This window comes from Geotrypetes seraphini, chromosome 5, assembly GCF_902459505.1.
Source record: "Geotrypetes seraphini chromosome 5, aGeoSer1.1, whole genome shotgun sequence".
Taxonomy (NCBI): domain Eukaryota; kingdom Metazoa; phylum Chordata; class Amphibia; order Gymnophiona; family Dermophiidae; genus Geotrypetes; species Geotrypetes seraphini.
The window spans coordinates 173,885,301-173,901,589 of record NC_047088.1 but is presented as its reverse complement, the minus strand read 5'-3'; the positions used below and the strand labels follow the sequence as shown (position 1 = coordinate 173,901,589).

At 40.6% G+C, this 16,289-nt stretch overlaps 1 protein-coding gene across 9 annotated transcripts in view; it reads right to left on the bottom strand.

The window, feature by feature from the left end:
• RFTN2 (raftlin family member 2) overlaps positions 1-3,447 on the bottom strand; it is an 82,912-nt gene extending 79,465 nt beyond the window's left edge. For 5 of the 9 annotated variants that reach the window (XR_004539578.1, XM_033945831.1, XM_033945836.1 and 2 more), the window contains exon 1: positions 2,995-3,443. Coding sequence is in view for 6 of the 9 variants with exons in the window: in XM_033945831.1 (XP_033801722.1) it covers positions 2,995-3,133 (139 nt within the window). In the remaining 3 variants the exon portion in view is untranslated. Of the gene's footprint in view, positions 1-2,994 lie in introns of all 9 variants that reach the window. The other 4 variants (XR_004539579.1, XM_033945837.1, XM_033945830.1 and 1 more) reach the window with 3 other exon arrangements.
• Positions 3,448-16,289: the final 12,842 nt, after the last annotated feature.

Sequence of the window (16,289 nt, the reverse complement as noted above, 5' to 3'; positions counted from 1 at the left end):
GCAGTTAGTTAAATGGCTCTCCCGTTGGGAAAATCAAGTTCAGTGCTTGCAAACTTAATTATATTTATATACTCAGCCTGCTAAATGGATATTTAATGCACTTTCTGGAAACGTCAATCGCTCCTCCTAAACTTACTTGCTCCACTTCATCACTGATGCTGAAACCGTGGATTGAAGACAAAGTTTTATTTTATTTTTCTTTCCAGCTTATGATTTATCTTTAATCTTATCTATTGTTTTGCCTTTTGTCTTTGTTTTGTTCTATTTCTATCATTTAAATTTCTCCAGAATTCTACTGTTTAACAGCTCCCCCTTCTGCTTCTATTCCTTTCTCTCCTCTCTTCTACCTTCCAAAGTATTTAGATCAATGCTGTCTTGTTAAAATGTTTATTTTATTTTTATTTTTCCTCTAACTCTACTTTTCACTTCTCTATTACCCTCCAGGTACTTTAGTTAGATTGTGAGCCTTCGGGACAGTAAGGGAATTTTTCAAGTACCTTTCTTATTTCTAATCTTAATGTATATTTTCTGTAAACCGCTTAGAACCTAACGGATGTAGCGGTATATAAGAAATAAATTACATTACATTACATTACATTACATTACATTACTAGATTTAACTTCTATTCGAATTATTTAGGAGGATTTTTGCCAATGATTGAGAATTAGTCCTGTAAGAATGAATGATGCAAATATTGAGATTTATGCATATCCTTATCACAGTTTACAATTTAGATTGCCACTTTCTCAAGAGACATAGGAGAGCGCTGCAAGATGTAAACTTGGCTTATTTGTTCTTAACCTTTCACTCCTCCAATGGAACCAGTGAATTATGGTGTTATGAGACTTCTTCTACCCTTTCCCTGGAGGATTCTTCCATTGCTGCTATAATCAGAAAATGTCTTGAAACCAAGTCATTCAATTGTATTGTGTATTCCAATGACAATTTCAAAGCAACTTCAAGCAATAAGCAGACCTACTGTTTTTTTGTCTTCACCTGTCTGCATAAATGCTGGTCCCTCTGTGTACCCAATCCACTCTTTGTTTACCTTATAACACCTACCTGTATTCCCCAGCTCTTTCTGATCTCCACGTTGTATGATATTCACTATACAATTACTATGTAATCCTTATCACACTATTGCTATTCCTGAGAATTTTAAGTCACTTTGAACCTCATTAGGCACAGAGAAACCCAGAAATTACAGATTAGGTTAGGTTAGGTTAGTACAGTCAAACCTTGGATAGCAAGTAATGTGGTTTACAAGTGTTTTGCAAGACAAGCAAAACATTTTCTTAAATTTTAATTTGATAAACAAGCGTTGTCTTACAGTACGAACACATATACGTGCGTCACATCAAATACACACAATATATGCGCATCACATCACTGATTGCGGCTGAACATAATACATGTGCCTGAACTTCAAGCGCGCACAACATATGCACATCTTACGCTGAGCGCGGCTGAATGTAATAAAAGCATCACACCCAATTCACCCACAGTGTAGTGACTGTTTGAAATGAGTGAGATCTCACAATACAACAAGTACGTACAATACTGTATTTTCTATTAAACTTTTTGGGATTTGGAACGAATCGTCCGAGTTTCTTTCTATTATTTCCTATGGGGAAATTTGTTTTGATATACGAGTGCTTTGGATTACAAGCATGCTTCTGGAATGAATTATACTCGCAAACCAAGGTACCACTGTATATTACACATTCACTCCTTTCTTTTTCAACTTTGTGGCATGGGCTCTAAATTCAGTCAAAAGTGAATGACTTGATATCAGTGATGCCTTTCCTCCAAGATGCTGTGAATGCCACCCCTGAAGTATCCCTGACTGATTGCCATGGCAGAGGACTCATCCAGGGACTGAGCCATTGACCTCCTACACCACACCGCTACCTACAAGTCACAGATCATTTCAACACCTCTTAATTTATCTACTTTTCAGAAAAGTATCTTATCTTGGATATTATACTATACCAACTTGTTACACACAAATATTAAACAAACCAATCAATCAATGTTGAGGAGTATGCTAACTTACCCCTACAACCTTTACTCTTTTGAAAATGTCCATAAAACTATTTTTAAAAGTACAGAAGATATTTTTGGTTTGGTACACTTAAGAAATGTGTTAATGAATCAAGTTCTCATGTTGTGGAACAGAATAGATAACAGATCAGTTTTGTTGTTTTTTTAACTCTGCAATTACTTCAGACCAACTAGGCAAACCTTCTAGCAAACTTGACTGTAAAACACTCGAGGCCCTTCAAAGTATTCTGCAGAACAGAGCTGTCTCTGTTCCCAGAGGGCAGCCATCTGGGCTTGTTTATTTGTGTTTTCAACTTTGAAATGGGAGTTTCTCAGAGAGAAAAAACACGGCTGGGAAAAATGTACCCTGTAAGATATTTTTGTCAACTGCAAAGAAAAATCTCATAGCTATTTCAGCCAAAAACCATTTAGCCACAAACTGTAATTGGGAAAGCAGAATCAAAAGATTTGCTTGAAGACCGATCTAAGATTTATAGCAAAAGATCTGTAAGAATATTGTGTAATTTGTTGCTTATCAAGGCTTATACTGTGTCTTACAGATTGTGACTGAAAGTTGAGATTCTTGCATGCTTTTGCAAAACAGTTCAGAAGTTATTGAAGTAATTTAAGACCATCCCAAATCACACTATTTTTCCGCTTTAGAAACCAGGAACAACTGGGGTGGGTGTGGGGTAAACAAAGTGAAATAGCATTATATATATATATATATATATATATATATATATATATATATATATATATATATATATATATATATATATATATATATATATATATTAGCTTCCGATACAAGCTGTACTTTAATTCTGATTTTACTGACAGGAAAAATACTCTGGAATAATTCTTCTACAAGTAGAGGAAAAAATATATAAAGCAACCCAGAACAGTTGAGGAACCCTTTTTAAAAGAGAGGAACAGGAAACATGTACCTTCTAAACTAAAATCCAGCAATAAGTATTCGTAAGGAGAATCTGTCTTTGTTTCCACTTGCGGCCTTTTTAATGTTGAAAAAATTTTTCCAGGACTGCTGTCATCTGGATCATCTAACTTTCTCAGTCCACACCCCATGGCTAGATTTCCAACGAGCTGAATTGCCGGAGAGAGAAGAGAAGCAGCAAAATCCGTTGCTCTGCGTGTAACCGTAAAGCACAAGCAATCCCTCCTCCAAAGCTCAGACTTGATTCGGTTCACTTTTAGCCATAAATTCAAAGTTTTTTAAGCCTGTATGCTCCCGATCTCTAATGTCCTGCAGATACATTCTAGCCATTTTCACATGCATGCACTAAATCCATTGTAACAGCTACTTCTTGGGAGTCCAAGGCACCAGAAAAGCTGCGCCAATTTACTAAAGATTTTTCATGCCATGTCAATCTACAGCCAGCGCCAATTGTGCTTTGACCACACCCCCTTCATCCACACCCCTTTTGGCTGGATGAAAAGGTTACTTAAAAAAAAACATCAAATTAAAAAGGCACCAGTGAAATCTGTATATAATTACCTATGGCCGAAAGATATATTTAAAAACTGCCAAAAAGCAGCCAAAGCAAAAGGTTAAATATAAAATAGGAAAAACCGAGAGAGAGATGAAAATCATTTCCAGAAAGGAAGTAAGAACTCCAAGAGGAAACGCTTCTGGTTTGTCAAACGGGTGGGAGTTAAATACAAAGAACTGAAATCACTAGTGCTGATTTCAGTTCCTGCCTCTTTTCCAAATTAAGCTTCTATTCATATTGAAAGAGCACATATAAAATTTGAAAGTAATGTGCCTAGTAAGAAAAGTGAATACAATTGCAACAGAAGAAATGAAATAAATAAAACTCCTCCCACTAAGAAGTGGGAGCAGCAATAACAATAAAAAACAGTTTGTATTTTTAAATATATTTATCAATCTACATTTGAGATCAGTTTGGAGGAGTAGCCTAATGGTTAGACCACATGGTTGAGAACCAGGGAAGCCTAATTCAAATCCCACAGTGCCTCCTTGTGATCATAGGAAGTCATTTAATTATTAAGGTGTACAAATCAGTTTTACACATTACCTTAAAGCTTAATTTACCATGGGTGTGACAACATGAGGAGTGACACTCATGTCAACAGGTGTGACACTCATGAGGAGTGTGTGGTGCAGTGGTTGGAGCTACAGCCTCAGCACTCTGGGGTTGTGGGTTCAAACCCCGGCTGCTCCTTGTGACCCTGGGCAAGTCACTTAGTCCTCCATAGCCCCAGGTACGTTAGATAGACTGTGAGCCCACCGGGACAGATGGGGAAAATGCTAGAGTACCTGATTGTTAAACCGCTTAGATAATCTTGATAGGCGGTATATAAAAACCTAATAAACTTAAACTTGAAAAAAACCCTTAGTTGTAGGCTAGGGATCCCTACTACCATCTTGAACCCAATGCTGGCAAGGCAGTAATGACTGAAGGTGACTCCACTAGACACCAAGAATATATTCAAGGCAGGTCTATAGGAGTGTGATGGTGCATTTGCTGTTTGAGAGAGGGTCTGGGATTTTGGAGGGGGTCCTTCTGGATGGATGTCTTGCTCTGGGAAGTGGCTTCCAGGTGAGGGGTTGTGATTTGGGGGAGTTCTTCCAGCTTGGGGAGAGGACATCAGGAGATAGGGGAGCTTAGTGTTACCTAATCAGCCCCATTAACAAGCGCGGATAGTATTTTTCCTGGAATAACCAGTTTACAATGTTCACAGCAAGCTGCTGATGCTAGTGATCAAAACCTTGCATGACATGGTGCCGGGTTACATGACAACTAAGCTTCCTCCATATGTGCAGAATAGGTCCCTCTTCTTCCAGGATGAAATACGCCTCAAAACGCCCCCTGGTCATGCCTTCAATTGCAATCCGCCAAATGATGATCCTACTCCCACTTCATACCAAGCTACTGGAATCAACTGCCCCCACAGATTAGATCCCTTAAAGCAGTGTTCTTCAACCTTTTTACACCTATGGACCAGCAGAAATAAAATAATTATTTTGTGGACTGGCATCGGTCTGCGGACCGATGGTTGAAGAACACTGGGCTAAGTCGTGGGTCAGACCCGCCCATCTCTACCCAATCTCTGCCCCAGACCCCGCCCCCATAGTACTAATTGTAACACACAATATAATCTTAACAACACATAATGGTCAACCACAAAATTAAACTACACAAAGCACAACATTCATTCCTACCAGAAAAGATTACCCCTAGGCAAATACGGGACCAAAAACTAAACATACTAATATATACAAACAAACCCTAAGATTCAAGACTCTGCATTCAGTACAACCACAGAGAAAAAGAAACAAATGCATTTCTTCCTGAACAGTGCAAAATACAGACAGCACATGTAAATTCTCAAAATTTACACAATTCAATCACTAAATTCAAAACTAAAATAATTTCCCCTACCTTTGCTGTCTCCCTCCCTCCATGCTGTGCCTTACCTTCTGGTCTGCTCCCACTGGCCATTTTTTGCTGCCCCTGGTGTTATCTTCAGGCCGGCTTCCTCTTCCTCACTGGCGCAGTGCACAAAGCTGCAGGCAGCAGCTCCTTGCGCGTCCTGCACCTTATCTGGAAGCCTTCCCTCTGATGTTGCAACAGGCTTCCAGTTCATGCGCAGGATGTGCATAGGAGCCACTGCCCGTGGCTTTGTGCACTGCGTCAGTGAGGAAGAGAGAGCCGGCCTGAACGCCGCATTAGTCGCACTGCAAACCGGCGGTTGAAGAACACTGATTTGGGCCTGATGCACTTGCTGGTCCTGTGGACCGGCAGGAAATTTCTGTGGACCGGTGGCTGAAGAACACTGCCTTAAAGGATTCCTCAACTTTAGAAAAGCAATAAAAACATACCTCTTCACCTAACTCCCTTGCCTAAGGCCAATAGATTACAAAGAAATATTAATGTATATTGAGTACTAGATCCTTTGTATGTCACATTAGGATAAAAACTTGTATTGGTAAATCTTGCACTGTAACTATGTCAAATTTATCCTGCAAACTGCATATTATGTATATTGGTATTAGATCCCAAGTATGTGTCAAGTTAGGATAAAACTTGAACAGTATTGAAAAACCTGTAAACTCTATACTATATATATTGATATTAGAACTCTTTGGGGCTCCCCTTTGGGAAGAATGAGAGAGAAACAAATTAAATAAATGTATTATTGAATTTACATACTAATAAGCTGTTTTACATGTACACAACTTGCATGTTTTGCATCTCAGTAGTATGTAACCCATGGTAACTTAAAGTAAACCATTGTGCCTTACAGCTGTAATGAAGCTTAACAACTATCCTCTGAATCTTCCATGCTTCAGATACTAACTTAAGCCTGTAAGCCCACCAGGGACAAACCTACTTCCCAAATGTAAAGTCATCTTGAGCTACAACCGAAATGGTGTGAGCCAAATATAAATTAATTAAAATACCAGTACATACATTTGAAATTGCATTGAAGGAAAAATATTTGACATTTGTTATGAAAACGATTTTTATGTTTTAGTGTTAAGATAATTCTAGAAAGCACAGTTATTTACCATAACAAGTGTTATCCGGGGACAGCAGACAGCTATTCTCATATGTGGGTGACATCATCCACGGAGCCCAGTATGTACAGTGTTAAAAGTGAACTGTCACTTTAAGTTTTAAGAAACTTCGTGACTGCCCGCACCACGCATGCACAAGTGCCTTCCCGTACGTCGGCTCAGGGTTCCTCAGTTCTTTAAGCAAGCTAAGAAACTAACTAGGGGAGGTGGGTGGGTTGTGAGAATATCTGCCTGCTGTCCCCGGATAACACCTGTAAGGTAACTGTGCTTAATCCTAGGACAGGTGTAGACAATTCTGGTTCTCGAGAGCCGGAGCCAAGTCAGGCTTTCAGGATAGCCACAATAAATATGCATGAGATAATTTGCATCTCAAGGAGGTAGTGCATGCAAATCCATCTCATTGTGGATATCCTGAAAACCTGACCTGGCTCCGGCTCTCGAGGACTGGATTTGCCTACCCCTGTCCTAGGACAAGCAGGCAGCATATTCTCACATGTGGGACTCCCTAGCTTATTGAAATGGGATGGAGGGAGAGTTGGCCATTAAGAAGAAAGTAAATTCTGTAATAATGCTTGTTATTTTATTTAAATATCTTTATTCATTTTAAAGCCAAAAATAAGTGCAACATATTATACAGACATTTTACACTTTAACAGCACTTAAATTTTATCAAATTATATTTTATGACAAATACATATATCATCCCCCTTTCTAAATATCCAACAATTGCACCCTTGTCTAACTCCCCTCTTCAGATGAAAACTTTCTGAAAAAGTATTATGAATATACTAGTCTTTAAGCCCGTTACATTAACGGGTGCTAGAATAGATGTGTCTGTCTTTCTGTCTCTCGCTCTCTTTGGCCGCTGTCTGTCTGTCTCTCTGGCCCTCTGTCTGTAATTCTTTCTGTCTATGTCTCTCCATGGCCCCCTGTCTGTCTGTCTTTCTTCCTCGCTCCTTGGCTGCTGTCTGTCTGTCTCTCCAGCCCCCTGTCTGTTTGTCATTCTTTCTGTCTCTCTCCCTGGCCCCTTGTCTGTCTTTCTTTCTGTCTGTCTCTCTCCCTGGCCCCCTGCCTACTTCTCTCTGGCCCCCAAGCAAACCAAGATTGCTGCCTGCCCCCAGCACACCCCTCCCCCCAAAGAAGCCCTTTTCCCTCTCCCCCTCCACTTCTTTCTGTCTCTCTCCCTGGCCCCTATCTCTCTTTGGCCCCCCGAGCAAACCAAGATTGCTGCCTGCCCACCAGCACACCCCTGACCCCAAAGCAGCCCCTTTTCCCCTCTCCCCCTCCACTTCCCTGTACAGAAGTAGCAGCCGGATGCCTCGAAGGACACCCTCCTGCCGTTGCTCTCACCGCCACACGCGCTGCAAGCCGCCACATGCCACAAATGGAACACGGTATGGAAGCACAAATTATGATGGCAGAGATCACGCCGTTTCAACTACGCATGCGCGGGTAAGGGTTTTATTATAGGGGAGAATCTGGCAGAAGGGGAATTATACAAGGTTTGAATCATTTGTATAAATCCGGATCCTATACCAAACCTTGATACATGAAGGTCCATTTTATACGATCAAAGGCATTCTCTGCATCCAAGGATACAGAGAAGACCGGATCTTCCATGGCTTTTGTTAAGTTTAACATGTGGAAAGCCAGTTTAGTGTTGTTTGAAGAATGTCTTTGAGCAACGAACCCCGTTTGGTGCATACCAATAATATAAGGGAGAGCCTTGGCCAAGTGTCAAGCCAATAACTTAGACAGAAGTTTTCCATCTACATTTATCAAAGAAATAGGCCTGTAATTTGAAACCAACGTAGGATTTTTATTTGGCTTCGGCAAAACAACAGTTAAAGATTCTGCAATAGTTAAAGATTCTGCCATAGTACCTGTAATGCAACCTTTAGTAAGTTGAGCCTGATATAAATTTAATAGATGAGGCAATAGGGTAATTTGAAATGATTTGTAAAACTCTACAGTGAACCCATCACCACCTGGAGCGGATCCAACTCTAAGGGACTTCAACGCTACTTGTAGTTCTTTCATTGATATAGGCAAGTCAAGAGATCCTTTTATATGCTCGGGAATCTTAGGCCCCTTGATTAACTTCAAGAACTCTAAACCTTCAAGGTCTTTATTTGAATAAAGCTCAGGAGAATATAAAGCTTTATAATGTTTTAAGAATTGTTTTAAGATATTTCCAATTTGAGAATGAGTTTCCCCATTCTCATCTGTGATAGCCACAATTTTTACTTTCCTTTTTTTAGCTTTAAGGTAATTAGCTAATACTTTCCTGCTTTATTCGAGTTTCCATAATACAGAGCCTGTTGAGAAAACAACTCTTTCCTAGCCATTTGAGAGAAAATCTTATTGTATTTATATTTAGCTTTTAAGAGGGCCTGTAAAATAGTCTGTTCCCAATTCAAAGCCAATTGTGACTCCAAAACCTTAATATTTTGTTCCAAATTAGAATATTCCATTTTAAGTTGTTTCCTAACACATGCCAAATAAGAAATTATTTGCCCTCTCATGGTAGCTTTGAAAGCATCCCACAAGGTTTCTAAAGAGATTTCCTGAGGTATTGATTTGAAAATAATCACTCATTTATAATTGAAATTCCTCATTAAAGTTTGAATCTGCAAGCAATGTATTATTGAATCTCCAAACAGGTCTTTTTGAATCTTGTTCCTCAAATTTTAATTCAATCCAAACTCCAGCATGATCTGATAAAACAATTGGGTCTATGCCAGTTTTAGTTACCCGTTGAACTAATTGATCTGATACAAATACATAATCTATTCTTCAAAATGACTTATGAACATGGGAACAAAAAAGAAAACTCCCAAGCATTATAATGGAGAATCCGCCAGATATCCTTTAATCCACATGATTGAACTAAATTATCCAATCCCATTGATTTCAAAAGCTTACTGGGTTATTTATTGATATTAATACAATTAGACCTCTCCGCAGCATTTGACCTAGTTGACCATACCTTATTAATACAAATTCTCGACGCCATAGGAATCTCAGGCAAGGTCTACAAATGGTTTCAGGGATTCCTCAAATCTAGAACCTACAGGGTAAAATACAATGATATCAAATCAGAACCATGGACAAATCCCTGCGGAGTTCCACAAGGATCACCTCTCTCACCTACGCTCTTCAACCTCTTTATCTCCTCCCTAGGAGCCACTTTAGATACCCTAGATGTCACATCTTTCAGCTATGCTGATGACATCACCATAATCCTCCCCTTCGACCCATCAGAGTCCACCACCACAACAAAGCTAGAAACAACCTTAGACACAGTAGAAAAATGGATGATGGATCACAAACTAAAACTAAATTCTGAAAAAACAAAATTCCTTTTGCTCGAAAAAGCCCAAACTCCTACCATCACTGAACTGAAAATCAAAAATACCAAATACCCAATACAACCCGAACTAAAACTCCTAGGAGTTACGATAGACAGATGTTGCACAATGCAGCCCCAGATCAACAAAACAACCCAGAAAGCTTTTCTAACCATGAGAAATCTCCGTAAAATCAGAAAATTCTTTGACCAAGCACAATTTAGACTAATCGTCCAATCCCTAGTCTTAGGTCTGCTGGATTATTGCAACTCCCTATATCTTCCTTGTCCAGCCACTATGATAAAACAACTCCAGACCATACAAAACACCGCCCTCAGATTGATCTACTCACTCAAAAAATATGATCACATAACAACTGCCTTCTTAGACTCTCACTGGCTACCCATACAAGCACGAATCCAATTCAAATTCCACTGCCTGATATTCAAAGCATTACACGGCTCTTCCCCCTCCTATCTAAACAACCGCTTAAACCAAATCTCCATCTCAAGACACAGAAGAACCTCGAACCCTTTCGCCTTCCCCCCACTCAAAGGCACACAACACAAGAAAATGTTTGACAACCTTCTGGCAACACAAGCAGCAAAAATCAACCATTCCATCTCCAATCTTATGACAATATCACACAACTTCAAAACATTCAGAAAAGAAATCAAAACCCTGCTTTTCAAAAAATTCATCCAAATATCTTAACTCCTCCTCTTTTACCTCCAGAAGATTCACCTACCTTCAGATAACCTTCCCCCAAATTACCCACCTTAACACCTTCCAATTAAACAAATACCATAAATAGATTGTAACCTACCCTCTCTAACTGCATTCCATATGTATTTTTCATACAGTTCTTCACTGTCAGTTTAATTTCCATCCATAGCTTCAGCTACACAGACTACCTCGGGCCGCGTGGGAGCCCTGCTCCGCCTCCAGAAACCACAGCGACACCACTTTTAATTCAAAAGCAGCTCCTCTGCCACCGGGAGCTGCTTCAGCTACACAGACGACCTCGGGCCGCGTGGGAGCCCTGCTCCGCCCCCCGAAACCACAGCGACACCTCTACTGATTCAAAAGCAGCTCCTCTGCCACCGGGAGCTGCTTCAGCTACACAGACTACCTCGAGCCGCGTGGGAGCCCTGCTCCGCCTCCCGAAACCACAGCGACACCACTTTTAATTCAAAAGCAGCTCCTCTGCCACCGGGAGCTGCTTCAGCTACACAGACGACCTCGGGCCGCGTGGGAGCCCTGCTCCGCCCCCCGAAACCACAGCGACACCTCTACTGATTCAAAAGCAGCTCCTCTGCCACCGGGAGCTGCTTCAGCTACACAGACTACCTCGAGCCGCGTGGGAGCCCTGCTCCGCCTCCCGAAACCACAGCGACACCACTTTTAATTCAAAAGCAGCTCCTCTGCCACCGGGAGCTGCTTCAGCTACACAGACGACCTCGGGCCGCGTGGGAGCCCTGCTCCGCCCCCCGAAACCACAGCGACACCTCTACTGATTCAAAAGCAGCTCCTCTGCCACCGGGAGCTGCTTCAGCTACACAGACGACCTCGGGCCGCGTGGGAGCCCTGCTCCGCCTCCCGAAACCACAGCGACACTACTACTTGCTCAAAAGCAGCTCCTCTGCCACCGGGAGCTGCTTCAGACACTCTAAAGGCCTCGGGTCCACCCGAACCCGCAGGAGGACACATTTAATTTAACTGATCCAGCACACAACACCTCACCAACCAGCTCGAACCCGCTCCTCCCCCTCCTTCCAGCACGAAAAAACCAGCCACTCCCGATCCAACCGGGACTCTAAGGGAGAACCATTCCTTCTACCCAACACTCCGAACCAGACATCAAAAATGAAGCTCTCCCTGCATACACACACACTAGCCACCCTTTTGATAATCCTCCTCATTTCTAGTTGGAAAGCAGCAGCAAACAACTTACCCACCACAACCACATCCTCCAGTACAACCAACTTCCCAACAGAAGAATACTCACATCAAGAAACTCGAACCACCACACCAGCACTCAACAATCCATCACTGTTACCTGGAGAAGAAGATCAACACTCCCGAAAACAAAATCCCATCCAACTCCCTCAACACTTATATACCCGGAAACAACGTACATTCCCCAGACCGACACAACCTCCCTTACATGTGCCTATGTTAACATCAGAGCACTAGGACCCAAAACAGAAAACATAAAAAATTGGATAAAAACAGAAAAACTTGACTGCCTATTCCTCACTGAAACCTGGTTAACCTCAGACACAGACCCTAGAATAAAAGAAGTATGTCCGCCAGGATACAAAATAACAGTAACCTGCAGAGAAAAAAAAAGAGGAGGAGGACTAGCAATAATAATCAAGAACTCCCTAACTCTAAACGTACTTGAAAAAACATCCACTCCGCAAATGGATTTCCTAGCGTGTCAACTCACAAACCCAACACTAAAAAAACTCACTAAACTGCTTACTCTGCTACATAACACCAGGAAACTGGACCACAGTGAGACCTGAATTTGAAAACTTCATCTACCAAAACTCATTAACAGCAGAATATAACCTCATCCTAGGAGACCTAAACCTACACCTAGAAGACACAACCTCCACACCAACAAATAACTGCCTATCCTTCCTCAAAGCCTTATCCTTCCAGATCCTAAACCCACAAACCACCCATGAAAAAGGTCATCAACTAGACATTGCTGCATTCATGTCTCTCCAACCATCTAATCCAACAATCCAAACTACTAACGGAACATGGTCCCCATCCCTATGGTCAGACCACTACACATACAACTTCAACATCAATTGGACTAAGACCGAACACACACCTCAATCAAAAAAAACCACATATACCACACGCAAACATATCGATCCAACCATTTTTTGGTCAAATGTAGATGAAACCATCCAAAACTGCGACCCAAAAAACTTCATCTCCCACTGGAAAAAGATATCCACTAACATCCTTGATGATCTGGCCCCCCTACAAACCAAAACCAGAACCAGCAGGAAATCAGACCAATGGTTCGATAATGAACTACTCCAACTCAAAAGACAATGCAGAAGATTAGAAAGAAAATGGAGGAAAAAGAACCAAGATCAAACAAAAACCGACTGGAAAAAAATCAACAAACAATACAAAAATCTACTAAGGGATAAGAGGAAAAGATACTATACTAATCTCATAGGCACGGAAACCCAAGATTCCAAAAAAATATTCCAAATCTTGAAAGAATTAACAGACACCAAACCAAACACTACCACCACGAACACCCCTCCACCATCACCCACCCTCTTAGCAGAACACTTCAAAAACAAAATTACCAACACCAGAGCCACTCTCATCCTCAACCCATCCCATCAAAACTCAATCACAATCCACTCTACAGGAAAAGAGGCAACCGCAGCAGACAGAATTTGGACTCAATTCCCCAACATACAATGGTCAGAATTCAACAAATTCTACAAAAAATACAGCCATGCCTCCTGTGACCTCAACCATTGCCCCTCATATCTCCTTACCACCGCTAGTGTAAAATTCCGCACCATAATTCTACAATGGATTCAATTCACGCTCACAGAAGGCACATTCCCTGCTGACCTCAGTGAAATCGTCATCACCCCAATCCAAAAAGACCCAAAAGCACCACAAAACCACCCATCTAACTTTAGACCTATAGCCTCAATTCCGCTATATGTCAAAATTATAGAAGGCCTAGTAGCCAAACGCCTCTCCAATAACATAGATGACCACAACCTACTCCACCCCACGCAATCAGGCTTCAGAACAAACTTCAGTACAGAGACACTACTAGGCTCCCTTATGGATACCGTCAGACAACACCTTAGTACAGGGAAAAAAATGCTTCTCATACAACTGGACCTAACTGCAGCATTCGACTTAGTGGACCACAACATCCTTCTACAGATCTTAGACGCAATAGGCATCTCAGATAAAGTATACTCATGGTTTGAAGGATTCCTAAAATTCAGAACTTACAGTGTAAAATCAAACAAAGAAAAGTCAGAATCATGGTCAAACCCCTGCGGCGTACCACAAGGATCTCCACTATCCCCTACCCTCTTCAATCTCTACACCGCTTCTCTAGGAACGCATCTGGACAATCTGGGCATAACCACCTATAGTTATGCTGATGACATCACCATCCTCATCCCATATGATCACTCTAAACCGACCATGACAGACAAACTTCACCAAACACTTGAAACAGTCACAACCTGGATGAAAAAACACAAACTTAAACTCAACCAAGACAAAACCAAATTCATCCTTCTCGAAAATGACAAGGTCCAAACCACAACCAACTTAGAAATAAACGCAATCAAATACCCAATCCAAACCACCATTAAACTACTTGGCATGACCATAGACAGATGCTGCACTATGCAACCGCAAATAAATAAAACAATTCAGAAATCATTCGCTGTCATGAGAAATCTGAGACAAGTCCGAAAATTCTTTGAAAGAACACAATTCCAACTCATAGTACAATCACTAATACTAGGTATATTGGACTACTGCAACATCCTCTTCCTTCCTTGCCCTGTAACAACGATTAAACAACTCCAAACAATCCAAAATACAGCTTTGAGACTCATCTACTCATTGAGAAAACACGACCACATCACTGAAGCCTTCATCAACTCACATTGGCTTCCAATCCAAGAAAGAATCCAATTCAAATTCTACTGCATACTATTTAAAACCCTACAAGGAGACAGCCCATCATACTTGAATAATCGCCTCATCCAAGCACCCACTACCAGACACAGAAAAACACACTCCCCATTCATACCCCCCCCAATCAAAGAAGTAAAAAGAACAAAACTACACGACGGCCTCCTAGCTACCCAAGCCGCAAGGCTGGATAACCAGATCTCCAACCTTCTGATGACCACTCCAGACTATAGGACGTTCAGAAAAGAAATAAAAACCACACTTTTCAAGAAATTCCTGAAGCAGCACTAACATCACGACCTCTTAGTAACTCTAAAACCGACATCTGATCTACCCATTACTGCACTAACAACAACAAAAGAACCTCCAATATGACCAACTATTAATTCTCTTACAAACCACCTCACCCTCAACAACCAGTTAATATTTATAAAAGCTACAACTTACCTATCTAGCCAATCAATGTAACTCTGTATTTCTAAATTAACCTTTTGTAATCCGCCTTGAACCGCAAGGTAATGGCGGAATAGAAATCCCTAATGTAATGTAATGTAATGTAATGTAATAAGTTCACATAGAATTTTTCTTTTTTCAACCATCTTTATTTTCTCTTCTTTATTAATTTCCAGGTACTTTAGTTAGATTGTGAGCCTTCGGGACAGTAAGGGAATTTTTTAAGTACCTTCTTACTTCTCATTTATAATCTTAATGTATATTTTCTTCAAACCGCTTAGAACCTAACGGATGTAGCGGTATATAAGAAATAAATTACATTACATTACATTTATCCAGCAATAGATCCATAACAGCATGAAGTCTCCCGCTACCACTAGATTAGATGCAGCCAGCGGCAGAAGTACCTGTTGAAGAGTTTTTTAATAATTCTGCTTGATTTGAATTAGGGGCATAGATATTAAACAGTGTCAGAGCATAATTCCCCAAGGTTATACTCACTTGAACCCACCTTCCTGAAGGATCTGCAGAAATAAAATTAAATACAGCTGAACATTTTCTATGCACTAAAATAGCCACCCCCACTTTATTTCCCATAGCCGGCACAAAGAAATACTGCTTGACCCACCCCCTTCCAACTTCATTGATTCCCCAGCCGACAAATGAGTTTCCTGTATCATATATATATATATATATATATATATATATCTGCATCTTGCTGCTTTAAAAAATTTAGCGTTTTTTCCCTCTTAACAGAATGATTGAGGCTATTTGCATTTAAAGAACACATTTTAAAATTCATTGCAAAATTTCAAGGAAGAAAACTCATAATAGTATACCAAAAATCCTTTTGTCCCCCCCCCAAAACACCCTTTGCTCAATACACATCCTAAACCCCTTAATAAAAATTCCCTGTTCTCCCTCCAATTCCCTATCTTCCATATCACACGATTGCTTGAAGACATACATTTAGACTTGCAGCCGGAACCCTCCCCCAGGCAATATAATTAAATACTTCCCCTTATAAAATTAAAATTAATCAATCCCTATAATATTGATCTAGTCATAATACCCAAAATATTTAATAGATGTCTGAATAAATGAATAAATACTAAATAGTGAATAATAAATAATGGATTAGAACAATAAGATAAAT